This window comes from Diabrotica virgifera, chromosome 7 (genome assembly GCF_917563875.1).
Source record: "Diabrotica virgifera virgifera chromosome 7, PGI_DIABVI_V3a".
In the NCBI taxonomy this organism is placed as follows: Eukaryota; Metazoa; Arthropoda; class Insecta; order Coleoptera; family Chrysomelidae; genus Diabrotica; species Diabrotica virgifera.
The window spans coordinates 170,578,492-170,597,415 of record NC_065449.1 but is presented as its reverse complement, the minus strand read 5'-3'; the positions used below and the strand labels follow the sequence as shown (position 1 = coordinate 170,597,415).

Genomic DNA, 18,924 nt, shown 5'->3' with positions numbered 1-18,924 from the left:
ACACTTTGTGGTCCCGCTCATACATCGGGATGTTGACTACAGACTGTATGGCTCGTCCAGCATGCCATAGCATGGAGGATGGGTGCACGCCATTTTTACAATGTAGACACCCAAATTCCATGGCCTGACCCCACAGGAACTAAAAAGTTCTGCATGCCCCAAAACCTAAGATTCAATCATCAGATATCAAATTTTCTCAATATTATACGAGGTATGTCAAAAAATATGAATTTCAATCAAGGGTAAAGTACCTTTATTTCACTTAATATCGAAAACTCTTATGATAAAAAGTTCTTTGGAATTAAAAACTAAGATCAAATATGCAATTACATGCTTCTAATTGAAAAAAAAAAAAATTAAATTTTTCCCCAAATTTATGGATACCCAACATCGTTTTTAATTATTACAAATATGATAACTCTTTTATTATTCATTTTACGAAAAAACGTTATTCTTCATAAAAAGCTCTGCATGGTCTAAAATTTGAGACACAACCATGATATATAAACTTTTAGAATAGAATAGAAATATGCTTTATTGTCATGAAAAAATGTACAATTTTATCGACAAAGCTTATAAAAAGTCAAGAAAACAAAACAATAACAATTCAATTTACTAAAATTACATAAATCGTCAATATATTTACAATAATAACAATAATAATGAAGTTAAACAGAAGTAATCAATTGCAAAATTTAAGTAAATTGCAAATGCATAGTCTACCTAGTAATTAATAAGTTTAAAAGTTAAGCTGCTGCATATGACACCCAAATATAGACAAAAAAATGACAATAAAAATACTACTTGTGCAAAGGGTACTGTAATTTCTTAGTTATTGATTAAGAAAATCTTCTACTGAATAATATGGTCTTTCAGATAGGTAGGCTTTTGTCAGTTTACGGAATTCGGGGAAAGATGCTGCAGATTTAAGTTGTAGAGGGAGATGATTGTAAAGTTTTTTTGCGGAATATAATATAGATTTCTTTACTAACTCAGAGGACGGGGTCGGCATATAGACGTCAAACGTAGAATTTCTCGTGAAGTAGTCATGATTAGGTCTTGGTGGAAAGACATGTAGATGTTTGCGAATTAAGCAAACAGTTTCTAAAATATACAAAGATAGAATTAATTTTATACGAGGTGTGTCAAAAAATATGAAATTCGTTCAAGATTATAGTACCTTTATATTTCACAATATTTCAATTAGAAGGATGTAATTGCATATTGAAACATAGTTTTTAATTCGAAAAATAAAGATACTTTACTCGAGTGAAATTCATATTTTTTGAGATACCTCGTATAAAGAGATTTTTATAAAAAATACTTTTTTTCGTAAAAGTAATAATAAAAGAGTTAAGAGTAAAAGAGTATCAGAGAAAAATTTGGAAAAGATTTTTTTTTTCAATTAGAAGCATGTAATTGCATATTTGATCTTAGTTTTTATTTACAAACAACTTTTCATAATAAGAATTTTCGATATTGAGAGAAATAAAGGTACTTTGCTCTTGAACGAAGTTCATATTTTTTGACATACCTCGTATAATATTGACAAAATTTGATATCTGATAATTGAATCTTAGGTTTTAGAGCATGCAGAACTTTTTATAAAGAATAACTTTTCTTCGTAAAATGAATAACAAAAAAGTTTCCCATATTATGTTTCCAACTTAAGTAGACACGCTGTATGTATCATTACTATGTAGCTCATTAATATCCGCGTACTCTCTCAATTCACTGTACAACTAATAATTAGCTTTATAGGGACAAAAAACAACACTTTTATTGGAGTTCCTATGCTTTCTTAACTGCATCATATAAATATTGATAGTTATTTTGTTTTGATTTCAATGTCATTTCTTTTATTAAGTATAAATAGATACAATGTACCTACTAACTAAATAGAATAGAATATCTTATTTCTATTCATTCTGTTAGAATTTTTTCACACAGAGTATTCAGTAAATAAGTGAACAGTTTAATATTTATTGCTTCCAACGTTGTTCTGAAAAGAAGCCTTTGTTTAAAGACATAGGACAATGTTTTATTGTTTGTTATTCTGTATAAAACTGCTAGCAATATTATTAAGGCTGTGAGTGATAAAAACGAAATGAAAAGTGTGCGATAAAAGTAATATACAAATTCTTTTTCATACTAAAATAGGGTATATTTTTTATATTCGTGAACTTCAAACGACGTCGGATGTGCACTTATGGCCCCCTCCTCTCTGTCGTATAGCATCATAATAAGCAAAGTCCCCCCTCCCCCTTTTCAACGACGTAGTTTATGGATGCTCCCTAGAATGTAAATTTATAGGTTTTTATCGCTAAATATCCCACCTCCACTAGTTCCATTTTTTTATCTCACAACTTAATGTGTTTTCCATCTTTTGCGTTATTCTGCCGGTTATTAGCGCGCTCATCACTGTATTTGTGGATGTATGTTTTTAATTTAGCACATAAGCAACTGCATCTAGTTTCACCAGTAGGTAGAAAATATTCAATATGGAAGTCTTTACTTCTTAATATAGACGGAGAGGCAGCACTGAAAAATCTATTTGAATTTACTAAAGCTAGATTTTTCACAGTTGATTACTGTGAGTGTGTAGAGATACATACTGCAGTCAGTCAAGTGAAACGTAGAACAGGGGTTACTAGAGGGTATCAAAGTTGCTTTCCTACGAAGGTAATTATTTTCATTTACTAAGGCTGAAAATCAATACACACATTCTAAATTAAATATAAATAAAATTTATTATAGTCGGTCGGCCCCAATAGTCGATTGAGGAAATGAAGCATTTTGGCTCGCAATTTTTTCGTCCAGCATGGATTTACTTGAAATTTTCACAGAAGGTAGGGAATAGTCCAAGGATCATTTTCTATACCATGCCGCTATCATACGCTAAAACCTTGGGGGTGGTTGCCACCCCATCTCGGGGGTGGGAATTTTTTATTACATTTTAACCATGTAATTCGATGGAAAACATGATTCTAAGAAAAAAATGTTTTTTACATTTTCTTCGTAAAACTAATATTTTTCGAGTTATTCGCGCTTGAAAATAAGTTTTTCGATGAAAAAATCGACTTTTTTTAGAGGGTTTTTTGAGAATACCTCGAAAAATATGCATTTAATCAAAAAAACTGTAGATATCAAAATTGTATCTTTTAGTAACACAAACCAAATTCTTTTCCAATAATATCTTTAAGACCAACATAAACCGAGATACGGCATGTTAAAGGTTAGCTTTTTTCGTCAAATGCATAATTTGAAATATTCAAACCCAAATAATGGGAAAAATTTGCATTTTTCGAGGAAAACTTAAATAATCTTTTTTCAAGTATATAATTAGATCTTTCAAAAAAAAAATAACAAAAAGTTTCTAGCATGAAAATTAAGCGACCTATAATCAAAAAAATGTCGGTACCTGCTTTTCTCTACGAAAAAATCAGTGAATACAACCCCTTAACTACCTTCCTAATTCAAAATTGGTCTTCACCTTTCTGTAGTTCCTTTTATATTTATATTATCAATACACTCAAGGAGTTTGACCTATATAAAATGCCTAATTTTGGAAAAATATATCTCACTGTGTACTGATTTTCAGCCTTAGTAAATGGATTTAATTACTTTCGTAGGAAAGCAACTTTGATACCCTCTCAGTAATGAGACCCCTCAAAAATGATTTTGTAGGATTTTTAAAGAGATATAAGACTGTGTAAATCAAATTCTGTAAGATGCCTTAGTTTTTAATTGGGGTGGGTTTAAACGGCTCGAATAAGGGGGTGTTTGCTGGTAAATAGAGGTTTTAAACAACTATATCTGGCGAAGTTATTGACTGTAATGAAAATCTATGCACAGGGTAATTTTAGTCATTAAAAAGCTACAATTTAGTAGTTTATAATTTTTTTCATATCTTCAGTATTTTCGGAGATATTTTGAAGTAAAAGGTGAAAAATACCAAATTGCAATAAATCAATTTTTTTAACCTCCAATTTTTCCAAAATTAGGCATTTTAAATAGGTAAAACTCCTTGAGTGTATTGATAATATAAATATAAAAGGAACTACAGAAAGGTGAAGACCAATTTTGAATTAGGAAGGTAGTTGGGGGGTTGTTTTCACTGAATTTTTCGTAGAGAAAAGCAGGTACCGACATTTTTTTGATTATAAGTCGTTTAATTTTCATGCTAGAAACTTTTTATTATTTTTTTTTGAAAGGTCTAATTGTATACTTGAAAAAAGATTATTTAAGTTTTCCTCGAAAAATGCAAATTTTTCCCATTATTTGGCTTTGAATATTTCAAATTGTGCATTTGACGAAAAAAGCTAACTTTTAACATGCCCTATCTCGGTTTGTATTGGTCTTAAAGATATTATAGGAAAAGAATTTGGTTTGTGTTACTAAAAGATACAATTTCGATATCTACAGTTTTTTTGATTAAATGCATATTTTTCGAGGTATTCTCAAAAAACCCTCCAAAAAAGTCGAATGTTTCGTCGAAAAACTGTTATTTCCAAGCGCGAATAACTCGAAAAATATTAGTTTTACGAAGAAAATGTAAAAAACATTTTTTTCTTAGAATCACTTTTTCCATCGAATTACATGGTTAAAATGTAATAAAAAATTCCCACCCCCGAGATGGGGTGGCAACCACCCCCCAAGGTTTTAGCGAATGATAGCGGCATGATATAGAAAATGATCCTTGGACTATTTCCTACCTTCTTTGAAAATTTCAAGTAAATCCATGCTGGACGAAAAAATTGCGAGCCAAAATGCTTCATTTCCTCAATCGACTATTGGGGCCGACCGACCGGCTCTGTCCCGTCATAAAGCTGACCGACTATAATAACTTTCATTTTTTTTTTAATTTACAATGTGTGTACTGATTTTCAGCCTTAGTAAATGGAAATAATTACCTTCGTAGGAAAGCAACTTTGATACCCTCTCAGTAACCCCTGTTCTACGTTTCGCTTGACCGACCGCAGTATGTTTCTCTACACATTCACAGTAATCAACTGTGAAAAATCTAGCTTTAGTAAATTCAAATAGATTTTTCAGCGCTGCCTCTTGGTCTAATACGTTTGCTGCGTATATTTTTTTAAGTACTTCTCCCAGAACCTGAAAACATTTTTGTAATGTAATGTAAGTGAGCACATGTCGCTCATGGGTGAGATCAGCAATTGAGAGTAAAACCGAATGTTGCCAATGAGTGACATATACATCGAACGTGTTTTATTTAAAAATTTAATACCTATTTTTACCCAGTTCTTTAAAACTATTTGACATATCCTTCTCATACTTTGCAAAAAGTGTAGTTACCGTACACACTACTAAATTATGTAATGTAATGTTTACTAACGGACTTGCCATTTTTACAAATCACCTTAAATTTTTACAAATCAACTTAAATTTAACTAAACTATTAAAGCACAATGTGATTACATAAAAAGGTATTTTCGATCTCATTCTTAATAGTACTTAGTGATAAATGAAAAAAATCATTACTATTAAATTTGTTTGCATTTCTACACATTCTCTGTAAGGGTTTATTTACAGTATTGGGACCGTGCAAGTTCAGTAAAGCGACCTCTATTTCTACGCTCTGTACTTTTATTCGCACTTTTAATTATATTGACCAATTATATTAGTCCTGGTTACTGGATAATTGTCAAGGCCATAGTCCAAAAAAATAATAAGAAGAAAAAATAAGATGCAGGTTATGTTATGCAAACGTTAACAATTGTATGTAGTAAATAAAATTAGTTATTAAAATGCAGTACTGCAAGCAAAATACAATTAATTAAATTTACCTTTATATAATAATTGCATATCATATCAATATTGTGGAGCAATATATAATTTTTCTGCTTCAATGACAGAAGGTATGAAATATACGTCAATTTGACAATTTCAATTGACAATATGAATTATTTAAGATAGTTGCAATATTTCTCCGCGACTCGCGCATGGTCGTTTCTCGTTTACCTTCCAAGTACTTGCACACCGCGAATAAGTTCGATTATGAAATTCTAAATAAAATAAGTCTTGTGATCTGGTGTCTCTACAGGGAGTACGGAAGTAAACCTTTTCCAAACGAGCACTAGCTGAGCATTAGATGATAAACAACGTTTCTGGCTACTACTAGAGGCGTATGACAGGGGACACTGAATGGCCTACCCTTCCCAAATTCTACGCCACTGTCAGAATTGCTATTTTAGCACAATGGGTGCGTTCGGACGACCACAGCGGCTGGACAGCTGAGCCAGCGGTAGCGCTCAGACGACACCGCTGGAAGTCAGCCGCTGAGAGATTTACTAAGCTTTCCCTATCAGCGCTGGATACAACCACTCAGCCGATTTCTACTGAGTCAGCTGCTGTGGTCGTCCGAATGCAACCAATATTTTGATTCTCCAATACTTTCTAGATAAATAATATACTCTTCATTCGTAACGATAACGATAAAGTCATTAGTTTTCGGGATATTTGAAGTTGAAAATGAAACGGCACAGCTATTTTGATTATTGTATTCAGCTCTTTCAATTTTTAACTTCAAATATGTATTTATTTATTAACGGGATAAACCCAATACAAAATACAATAAAGCAGAGCTTTCGTCATAGTAATAAAAATATAAAAATTAGATACACATAAAACTACAACTACTATAAAACACAAACATAAAAAATAAAAAAGAAAATATATTTTCAAATGATGAAAACAACTGATTCAATTACATCAGTTAAATCTATTTAATTTTTTTTTCAAATTCAAAATTCAAGATGTTCGAGTTCTTGTTTAATAGAGGATATTGAAGAACCAAACAGATCTATTAGATGACTAAACTTGTTTGCATATGTCGAAAACTAATGATTTTACCGCTACGAACGAAGAGTATATTATTATTTACAAATAGAGTATTGGAAAATATAAAACTTATGCTAGAATAGCAATTCCATCAGTGGCGTAGAATTTGAGAAGGATTAACCATTCACGTTCCCCTGTACATCTCTGGTACTAGCCAGAAACATTTATTTAATATAAATGGGTAGGGTATACTGCACCTACACTTTTTGACAAGTATGATAAGGATATTTCAAATACTTTTAAAGTACTGGGTACAATTTTTTTTAATTGTCAAATAAAACGTCCATATTACATAAACACGTTGACGGACACAACGTCTATAGACGTTTAATAATGTGACACAACGTCTACAGACGACATTTTCAAAATAACTAGTTGTGATACAAAATCGGTGTCAAAAAATGTCACATGACATCTACAGGTGCACATTAAATGTGACACGGTGTCCATGGTCATCGTCCACATGTTTACAAAAAATGATCAAATTCATTGTTTCCATAAACTGTAAGCGTTAAAAAAAATTCAGCAATTTCCCTATTCTACTTTGCAAAATACATTTATAGTGTCACACCACTTGCTTATACATTGGATGCACTGTCAGTCAACATGTTAAGTATTTGTATCCAGTACTTTAATTGACATATCCTTATCATACTTGGCAGAAAGTCTAGGTATGGTACACCCTACTAAAATATGTTAAATAAACCTTTCTGGCTACTACCAGAGGCATACAGGGGAACGTGAATGGTTGATCCTTCTCAAATTCTACGCCACTGGCCAAAGGCCGAATTACTATTTTATTGCAATTTTTCGATTCTCCACTACTTTCTATGTAAATAATATACTCTTCATTCGTACCGATAACATCACTAGTTTTCGAGATATTTGAAGTTTAAAATGAAGGGGCACAATACATTAATTAAAATAGCTGTGCTGTTTCATCTTCAACTTCAAATATCTCGAAAAATAATTACTTTAACGTTACGAATGAAGGGTATATTATTTACATAGAAAGTATTCTAAATATTGAGCTAAAATTCTGCCAGTGGCTTAGAATTTGGGAAGGGCAAATCATTCACTGTCCCCAAAATTCTCTTTGCATTCTCTTATTTGTTTTCTTGAAAAAAGTGTGTTTACTGTTCCGTATTTCGTACCAATTCTATATAAACCGTCAATTGTTTTATCTTGTGTGATACCCAAAATATTTCGAGCATTTCCTTTATCTCTATCAAAGCTGGGGATACGTACTGTTATAGTTCTTCAGATCGAAATTGGGAGGAAATTCTTTTTCACTTAATTGTTTCATAGCATTAGCCTGGGCATGAAGACCTTTAATCGCCTTTCCTTTATTTATTTTAATCTTTTCTGTCTGTGCACACTCCTGGGCACATACAGAAAAGATTAAAATAAATAAAAGAAAGGCGATTAAAGGTCTATGCCCACGCTAACGCTATATAAAACAATTAAGTGAAAACAAAATTCCTCCAATTTTGATCGGAAAAACTGAAACAATACCTATCCCCAGCTTTGATAGAGCCAAAGGAGATACTAGAAATATTTTGGGTATCATACAAGATAAAATAATAATTGACAGTTTATATAGAGTTGGTACAAAATACGGAACAATAAACATACTTTTTTCAAAAAATCAAATAAGAGAATGCAAAGAGAATTGTCTTAAATTCGAAGATGTTCCAGACTTTAAGCTGTCTCTAAGAGAAATTAGTAGAAAAGATTATAAATTTGGAGGACAAGGCTTTATAAATGCTACTGCAATAAGAAATGCTCTTTAAATGTAATGTAAGTGTAAAAAGTCTAATGTATTGTGCAACTCTAAATGCTATAATGCCTTAACATGTGAGAATAAACACTAATTTTAATTACGACAATATAAAAATATAAAATATTAAAATTAAAAAATGACGTTTTATTAAACCTAATCTAACAAATTACGACATTTTAATAGCTGATCGAGGTTTGACTAGTCAATCCCCGATTTCATAAAATTAAATTTCGACTTTTGCCTGACCAACTTAGCCTCTCGTAGGTTTGACTAGTCAAATGCCGAAACTGTAATTTGTTTCAGGCTTTCACTATGACCGTCAGTCAGACCTGAGGATTGCCTAGTCAAACCTAGGACTGCCTGAAATTCGGGCTTTGACTATAATATACATAATTCCTTTTCTATTTATATTGGCTTCCAGCAGCATGTATTCCAGGAGGAGACCAAAGAGAATATATGAAAGTGGGTCACCTTGTCTTACTCCTTCAATTACTAGGAAACTGGATATTTCATTATTTACTTTTAATTGGTTTTCAGTTCTTCTTAGTTTTAGTTATATCATGCTAATAATTTTTCTTCTTATTCCTAATTCTTCAAGTGATTATAAAGTTCTTTCCTTTTTACTTTATCAAATGCTTATTTAAAGTCTATAAATAATAGTCTAATAGTAATAAAGTCTATAAATCATAGTTGTTTTCTGATATTGATAGCTTTCCTCTAGTATCTCTTTCAGCAAGAAAATCTGTTCTATTGTGCCTCTTCATTCTCTAAAGACTACCTGGTTTAGTTGCAGTTTAGCCCTGTAATTTTTGCATTCGCTCTTATCTCCTTTTTTGTAAATGGGATGTATTATTGCTTCCAACCATTCTTTTGGTAATTATTCTTCATTCCATATTTTTTTGATTAATATCTGTATTTCTTCATGCATGCAAGCTCCTATATATTTCAACATCTCAGATGTTACTTGGTTGTTTCCTGGACTTTTGTTATTTTTTAGGCTCTCTATGATATTTTTAACTTCAACCCTAGTGGGAGGCATCTCGTTGATATGATTTGGATTTGTCTGTGTACTTCAAAATTCTTCCTTATTATTCAAGTTCTCTTGCCCACTGTTGCTTTGATATTTTCTATTGTATTTGCTACTTTTTTGAATTACCTTTGCTTATTTTTTCCAGTTTGTCTTTTTCTTGGTTTCCTTTCCATATTTCATTGTCGATAAATATCTTTTAATTATAAATATTTTAATAACAAATATCGTTTACTTATACAGTCGAACCCGCTTATTAGAATACCGGTTAAAGAAATATCCTGGTTTAAAGAATAGAAATTTGAGGACCCGAATTGTTTATACTAGCAACCAATGATCGGTTATTAGAATATCCCGGTTATAGGAATACATGTGCTTGGCACTAAGGCTATTCCAATAAGCGGGTTCGCCTGTACCAATTGCAACAGAAGTTTTTTTACTTCAATATTAAATTTCTTTTATTACTTCATTAGCTTTTTAACCCGGGAGCAGTAGTGCCAGTAGAAAAAAATCTAACATTTTAACTTTAACTGTTAACTTTAGTAAAACATATTTTTAATTACAACTGAACAAAAACAGGAATCATCATTCTGAACTTACACTAAAGAAATTTTCAAATATACACTAATTACGTCGCCACAGGTTTAGCAAACAATTTATTTTTCAATAATGAAATGTTTCTTACATACAATTCCACATAATAGACGGTATTTACTTAATATAAAATTGGAATGTGGAAAGCCAAGGGTGTTCATCTTTGACCCCAAATTCAGAAAAAATTTTTTTTTCGTAAAATATAGGGAATTTTTTTTATTACAAAATATGAGGGTATCTAGAATGATATTAGTCATAGTCATAGTCATCTTTATTGATCCTTTAATTAAGACATTCAAAATAAATGTATAGGATATGTCACTACAGAATTCAGTATATAAAAAAAAACATTAATGTGTATAATACAATATTCACAGTGTAACAAAATTAACAAAATATAAAATATATAAAATAACATTTTTACAAGTAAAATATGAAGCTACTGCACTTTGTCGTCCAGATATTCATTTATGGAATAATATGCTTTTCTTAAGAGTAAATCTTTAACATTTTTTTTAAATGTAGTGGAAAGTGGTATTTCTTTCACAGTTTTTGGCAAATGGTTGTATAAGGTCAGTCCCATATATCTTAAGCTATTTTGAAATTTGGATGTTCTGTGTTTAGGAACTCGTAAAGATTCAGCACTTCTTGTAGTGTAATAGTGATTGTCTGCATTTACTGGAAATGTATTTATTTCCTCTTTTACATAAAGTAAACATTTATAGATGTATAGGCAGTAGAAAGTTAAAATTTGATGTTTAATAAAAATTGGTTTACAAGATTGTTGATAATCCAAATTAAAAATTTTAAGGATAATTTTTTTTGGGTAATGAACACTTTGGTACTATCTACTGAGTTCCCCCATAAAATTACATTATAGCACATGTGGCTGTAAGCAAGGCTATAATAAACGTTTATTAATGCCGATATGGGTAGTGTGTTTTTAATTCTAGATATAGCATAAAAAGCTTTATTCAATTTCATATTCACTGAATTCACTTGCTCTGACAATTTCAGATTACAATCAATTAACACACCCAAAAACATTGTAGAGTGAGTGGAAGATAACATATTGTTTCTATCATGGATGGTTAAGATATAGTCATTGGTAGATGAGTTGAATGAATGAAAATAAATAATTTCTGTCTTGTCAATTTTTAATATTAGTCTGTTGTTATTACACCAGCATATAAAGCAGTCAACAACAGACTTCATTGTCATTTTTAATTCCTCGAGTGTATGTGCAGAGACTGTTAACGAGGTATCGTCAGCAAACATCGATATTATAAGAGCCCTTATGTGATCTGGTAGATCGTTAATAAAAATTAGGAATAATAATGGTCCCAGCACGGATCCCTGTGGTACTCCTTTATTTGTCGTGTATGGTTCTGAGCTTGATTCTTTAATTTTAACAACACTCTTCCTGTCACTTAAGAAATTTATTACCCATTCTAGAAATATCCCTAGAAAAGAATTCAAACCGAGAATCAACTATTGTAATGATAAGGAAGGTAACTTACTTACCAACAAAGAGGATATCCTGTTACGATGGGTAGAGCACTTTCGAGAGTTACTGGAAGGGGAACCTACTAACAATATAGAGCTGGAATACCGAAATGAGGAACTCGTGGAACCCCCCTCGGTAGAAGAAGTGAAAATATCTATAGAAAAACTGAGAAAGCACAAATCCCCAGGCAGCGATGGCATCCCAGCAGAGTTATTTAAGCACGGTGGAGAGCAGCTCACCAAGGTGATGCGAGAAATTGTTTGTAAAATTTGGTCTGAGGAGCAAATGCCTGAAGAATGGAGCTTAGGCTTAATATGCCCGTTACACAAAAAGGGAAACCAACTGGAATGCAATAATTAGCGCGGAATAACTCTCCTAAATACAGCATACAAGATATTGTAAAACATTTTGCACGAGAGATTGAAGCCTTATGCCGAAACGTTTCTAGGAGAATATCAGGCAGGATTCAGGCGTGGACGTTCAACCATTAACCAGATCTTTACACTACGACATATCCTGGAAAAAGCGCAAGAGTTTAACATAGATATGTAACCATATTTTTGTCGATTTTAAAGCTGCTTATGACAGTGTATTACGGCCTAGTCTCTACAACGCTATGAATGAGTTAGGAATTCCAAAAAAACTCATATGCATGATAAAAGTGACAATGGCGAAGATGATATCAGCAGTAAAAATTCAAAACGACTCGTCAACCCCATTTGAAATACATAGGGGGTTAAGGCAGGAAGATGCACTGGCATGTCAACTTTTTAATGTAGCATTAGAAAAAGTTGTACGAGACACTAATATAGATAGCAGGGGAACAATAGTCAATAGATCTGTCCAAATTCTAGCATATGCAGACGACGTGGACATTATAACAAGAACCAGAGCGAGAACTGCGGAAATCCTAACCGAGCTAGTAGCAGCAGCAGAACAAATGGGGTTACATATAAATCGAAATAAAACAAAATTCATGGCGACTAACACAAACACAAGAGCTGGAAATGTTGACGCAGATCTAATCATCAATGACCAAAACTTCAAAGCAGTCAAAGAGTTCATATATCTAGGGACATCGGTTAACCCCAATAATAACACGTCAGAGGAAATAAAAAGACAAATAATAATTGCAAAAACAGGTGTTATCATAGTCTATCAAAGTACTTAGCTAACAAACGTCTGTCTCAAAAAACTCGTATAAGGCTGTATAGAACATTGATAGTCCCCGTTCTCACATATGGATCAGAGGCATGGACGCTAACTAAAACAGATGAATCCGCTCTGTCGATTTTTGAAAGAAAGGTGCTACGTAAGATATTCGGAGCGGTCTGTGAGAACGGAATATGGAGGCGTAGATATAACTTTGAAACTTTGAACTGCGGAATATCTACAAGCATACGTTTGGTGGAAAAGATATTATCACTGTAATTAAGCGAAACCGCCTGCAGTGGGCAGGACATGTAGCCCGGGCCCCAGAATCGAACATGATAAAAAAGATTCTAACAGCGCAACCCATGGGAATGAGAAGACGGGTAGACCAAAGCTGAGGTGGATGGATGGGGTAACACAGGATGCCGAGAAGATCGGAGTCGGCAACTGGAAAATGCAAGCAAGGAACAGAACAGAATGGCGTAGAAAGCTTGAGAAGGTCGAGGCCCTCTAAGGGCTGTAGCACCAAGATGATGATAGATAGATATTTATTCATTTAAATAGGTTACCCTAATATACAATCAATGTAGAGAATAGATATTACAAATCATTTACAAAATCGAATATAATTAAGCAACATCAAATGAAATTGAAACAAACTTTAAATAAATTTTACAACATATAATACCATACAATACCCACCCATAAAATTAACATAATAAAGTATTACATCACTTGTTTCTAATATACAGCTTAAGTTTGGTTTTAAAAGATTTTAGTGACATCGTATTTTTTAATTCACCTGGTAGAGCGTTACACTCATTATGATGAAGAAATATCCCTCTAAAACCAACGTTATATAATTTATTGCAAATAAATGTTATGTCTAAGCAGTCAAAAGCTCGTGATATATCAAAAAATAGTCCTGCCACGTGGTTTCTACTATCTAATTCATCATAAATACGCTCAAACAAGCTGCATGCAGCCGTGAGTGTCGACTTTTTTGGTCTAAATCAGTGTTGGTTTGGAGTTAAAGTCAAATAAAAAAATAATGAGTATAAAATTGAAAATATTTCTGAATTTATTAAATAAAAACATGCATTGGGGTCCAAATTTAGCTCCCTTGGTCATCCGAGGGTTAAACAATTCAAAATATACAGTAGACTCCCTCCATAACCAGAACTGGAATGGCAGACTTATTACTTCGTTATAAGCAGATCTCGTTACATCAGACAAAAATAATATTGAAATGTTTTGATGGCTCTTACGTAGTTTATTAGGTGTCGATGGTCAACCTGAACAATGAAACTTCGTACCATCGTAAATTGTAACTTTCCTACAATATGTATTCAATATCAGTCGATAGATACACAGAAAGAAGTTTATTGCAGTCAGTGTTTATTAGACCACTTGCCTCGAAACACAGATGTTGGGAATTTATATATACAAGGAGTTGGGGTATAGCCATTACTTCGCTAAAATCAGGTAAAAAAACATATTCTTGGTTTAATTTTTCCTCGTTATAACTAATTATGCCTCGTTATTGATGTGTTATAGTTCAATAAAAATTTCATGGGACATCTAGTGTACCTCGTTATAAGCGAAACCTCACAATATCCGTGTTCGTTATAAAGAGAGTCCACTGTACATTCAAAATAATCAGCGTTAAAATTATCCTCCCAATATTAATTATTAATATTGGAAACATTGATATTTATACAGGGTGTTTCATTGGGAAACGGAAATACTTTATTGGTGAATAGAGGCCACCGAGCCGGTTTCAGATATAGTACATATTTTGCCCTACCGACTTTTATAATTGAGTTACAGGGTGTTTTATCGATTTTGCCCATTTCATTCCTAAGCCATAACTTTAGAACCACCCTGTATATTTTTTTAATAATTGGTACACATATGTCTCATTCAAAACCCAAATGACCGACATACTAACCATAAGAAAAATCCAGGTCCGGATTAACAAAAAATTATAAAGTAATTGTGACCTTAAAACAACACCCTGTGTATTGAAATTTTGAAAATCTGTTTGCATATTTGAAAAGAGCACAAAAAAGTAAGTTTAATGGTTCGCTTCAATTTTTCGGCCAGACAATTTTATGACTTTCATTTTGAAATTATGTTGAATTTTTTAAGAACTTTGACATTAAAAAGCAGATAATATTAACTTTTAGTTATAAATTATTAAAGTTAATGAATAAATACTCATTTTAAAAATATTCAATACTTATTTACCGCATTGCAACGACCCAATTACTAATGACAAGTAAAATCCAGGTCCGGATTAAGAAAAAAATATAAAGTAATTGTGACCTTGAAACAACACCTTGTATACTGAAATTTTGAAAATTTGCTTCTGTATTTTAAAGGAGCATAAAAAACTGCGTTAAAAGGTGCGTGTCAAATTTTTGCGAAGATAATTTAATTACGGCAATTTTGAAATCATATTGATTAATTCTGTCAAGGTCACAAGAAGCTACCAGAAAAATGAAGAACAATCCCAATGTACTTAAAAAATCGATTCGAAATCTTTTAAAACGAGCAAGGAAATGCATCGAACAAAATGGCGGACATTTTGAGCAACTGTTATAGTTCAAATATTTTTAATTTATGTTAAATTGTTGAATTGTAACAAATTTTTGTTTTATTAGATATAGCAGTTTTTTAATTCTTTACTAAATCATTAAAATATCCCAATTCTCGCAATTCTAATTTTTAATGATGTGCATATAGCTACAAATCCAGAGAATATATGAAGCCAGCGTAGTAAATAAGTATTAAGTATTTTTAAAATAAGTATTGATTCATTAACATTAAATTATTATTAAAAGTTAACAATACCTGGTTTTTAATCTCGGAGTTCTTTAAAATTTCAATATAATTTCAAATTGATGTAATTAAATCAACGGCGAAAAAACTAAAATAAGCCTTTAATCTTAGTTTTCATGCTCTTTTAAAATGCGCAGACAAATTTTTAAAATTTCAATATACAGGGTGTTGGTTCAAGGTCACAATTACTTTGTATTTTTTTCTTAATCCGGATCTGGATTTTTCTTGCCATTAGTATTTAATTGGGTCGTTCCAATGTGGTAAATAAGTATTGATTATTTTTAAAATGAGTATTTATTCATTAACTTTAATAATTTATAACTAAAAGTTAATAATATCTGCTTTTTAATGTCAAAGTTCTTAAAAAATTCAATACCTATAATTTCAAAATGAATGTCATAAAATTGTCTGGCCGAAAAATTGAAGCGAACCAATAAATTTACTTTTTTGTGCTCTTTTCAAATATGCAAACAGATTTTCAAAATTTCAATATACAGGGTGTTGTTTAAGGTCACAAATACTTTATAATGTTTTGTTATTCCGGACCTGGATTTTTATTATGGTTAGTATGTCGGTCGTTTGGGTTTTGAATGAGACATATGTGTACCAAATATAAAAAAAATATACAGGGTGGTTCTAAAGTTATGGCTTAGGAAAGAAATGGGCAAAATCGATAAAACACCCTGTAACTCGGTTATAAAAGTCCTTAGGGCAAAAAATGTACTATATCTAGAACCGGCTCGGTGACCTCTATTCACCATTAAAGTATTTCCGTTTCCCAATGAAACACCCTGTATAATCATTTCACAATAATTACAGTTGAGTCCTCGAGTCTTTACCCGTGCGTCATCATGTAAAGCATATGAAATAAGTTGGAAATTTACTGAACGCAACGGCAAATGGATATTATTCCGAACACAAGTTATTAAAAAATTTGACGTTATCAAATAAATAGAATGTCAAATTTAAGTTTTGCTTTAAAATTTTGGTGCATCATTACAGCTACATTTGAAGTAGCTTAATAAATTATTTTATTATCATTGATTAATAAATAAATAAACAATTTATAAAAAAAATCAATAACATATTTTCTTTTTGTTATTTTATTCACTTTGGCGGAACCTTAAACACAAGCATTCAACTGTATCAACAATGAGGTTAGCTTTGTAGGTCGTCAAAATTTACCTTAAAATAACATAAATTTATCACAGAATTTCTAATTCCGATATAAAATTAGTTGTGAAAACAACTGTTTGTATACTATAAAAAACTTCAAAATGCAAAAACTCAACAAAATAACAGCAAAAAATTTAACAAACTGACAGCCACAAAAGTAAACAAACCAAAACGTCAGAAATTGTACTTAAAATATGTGAAGACATCCCCAATCGTCTTTCTTTGTACCTATCTCTTTTCAATACACTGAGTCTTAATCGTTCATAAAAATAACATGTTTTTACTTAAATAACAGGCGGCAGCTGGTTTGTCATTAATTTCATGCCTGCAAAAGAATGATGCTAAATAAAAAGTATGTGTTTTATCTCACCAGGTATTAATGACGCACGGGTAAAGACTCGCGGACTCAACTGTAGCAACTAGTATTAATTTATTAGGAAAATTACTATCGCATAGATAAATAGTGAAAGTACTCTAGTCTTGACAAATATTATGACTCGTTGCTTAAAGAAAATCTAAACAATGTAATAAACTCTTTGTTTTATTTATAAATAGAAATAACTAATTTCAAAAAATAAAAAAAGAATAGTCAATGAATAATCAAATTATATTAATATGCAAAAAAAATACAAAAAACTTACCCTTTGTAAATTCAAGGATTGTGGTATTTCTGGGCCATTTGTAACTTCCTTCTTGACTTCTAATTTACTAACCAGGGATAAATTAACAAAATGAATGTCATTCAGTTTTGGATCCCCACTTGTGGGAATACATTCTGTTAATACATTAAGGAAAATTTAAATAACTTTCAGTAAGTTCAATTTCAACATTGCTAACACAGGTAAAACAGCTCAATATAGGTACAACACCTTTAGGTACCATTAAATTTCCTCAAGACCTAAAATTCGTACATCTCCCTCATATAGTTTACAATAAATAGTAACAACAAAAATGGCTGAAAACAAGATATTCAACTAACCATTCTTAGTGTTTTGCTAAGTATTTAAAACGATTTTACTATACTAATTAAATTATTAGGACATACATAACTTATACTGTTAACGAATATTTTTTAGATAATGTAATTAGCTATTTCATTGTTAAATTAGTTGTAATATAAAAGTTTAACTTCACCAAAAGCAAAACAGTGTACCGATCTTCTCACGTTTTGACTTATTGTAAAAAGGATACTTAGTATTAATATTTTCGTTTGTGGATCGAATGCCAAAACTTCTCCTTCGATTTCTTTATTATAACAAGTTCTACACCAAACAATACTTCCTAATGAAAAAAAGTCTGAAACAGCAGCCATTTCGCAAAATAGAAATGGCAACTATTAGGGAAATTTTTTGATTCCGTAGTGGTTATATTGAATTAGAAGAGTTCAAGGATCAAAGACTGGTGTGAAGTTGACAACACTTCCAACCGAATTTATCCGAGATCGGTCATGAACGGCGACAACCAAATATTCGCAAGGGACTAAAATTCCCATAATTTTGCAATTCAAATTAAAACTTTTTGCATGTAATTTTATTCCGGGAAAACAGCATTAATTATAGTAAATTAAATTATTTTAATGTAGAGTAATTTTTTTGGCCAAATTGATAAAAATTCTTTCATTTATATCCTTCTAAACACTCTTGCATCCGCTTCTGCAATCTCGACAAACCGTTTAGTTCGAAGTTCGAATCTACACACAGCCATCTATAGGCAGATGAGCAAAGTTACTATGAGTAACTATTTTAATATTTTCGAAAATCTCGAATATGTTACAAATGCAGCGTAATAATTCTTAATACAAAACAATCATGAAAAATTAAAGCTGGTTTATTTAAAGCAACTTTTGTTAGAATCACAAAAATAAGAAGGCAAGTCAGAGGAACAAGAAGGATAGTTACAATCCTCTCCACAATTTAAGTGCGTTCTTTCTCTAAACGGTATATAGTATGAGAGGTTGTTAAAAGAGGTCACCAACAGGTC

The 18,924-nt window shown here is 31.5% G+C and overlaps 1 protein-coding gene across 1 annotated transcript in view; it reads right to left on the bottom strand.

Annotated features, from left to right (window-relative positions):
* The window catches only part of LOC126887626 (protein LSM12-like), a 50,448-nt gene extending 32,124 nt beyond the window's left edge, over positions 1-18,324 (bottom strand). Inside the window, exons 1-2 of the mRNA XM_050655229.1 lie at positions 18,136-18,324; positions 17,586-17,719 (exon numbers count right to left, since the gene is read on the bottom strand). Of these exons, the coding sequence (XP_050511186.1) occupies positions 17,586-17,719; positions 18,136-18,256 (255 nt within the window). The 5' untranslated portion in view covers positions 18,257-18,324. The remainder of the gene's footprint in view (positions 1-17,585; positions 17,720-18,135) is intronic.
* Between the last annotated feature and the right edge of the window lie 600 nt (positions 18,325-18,924).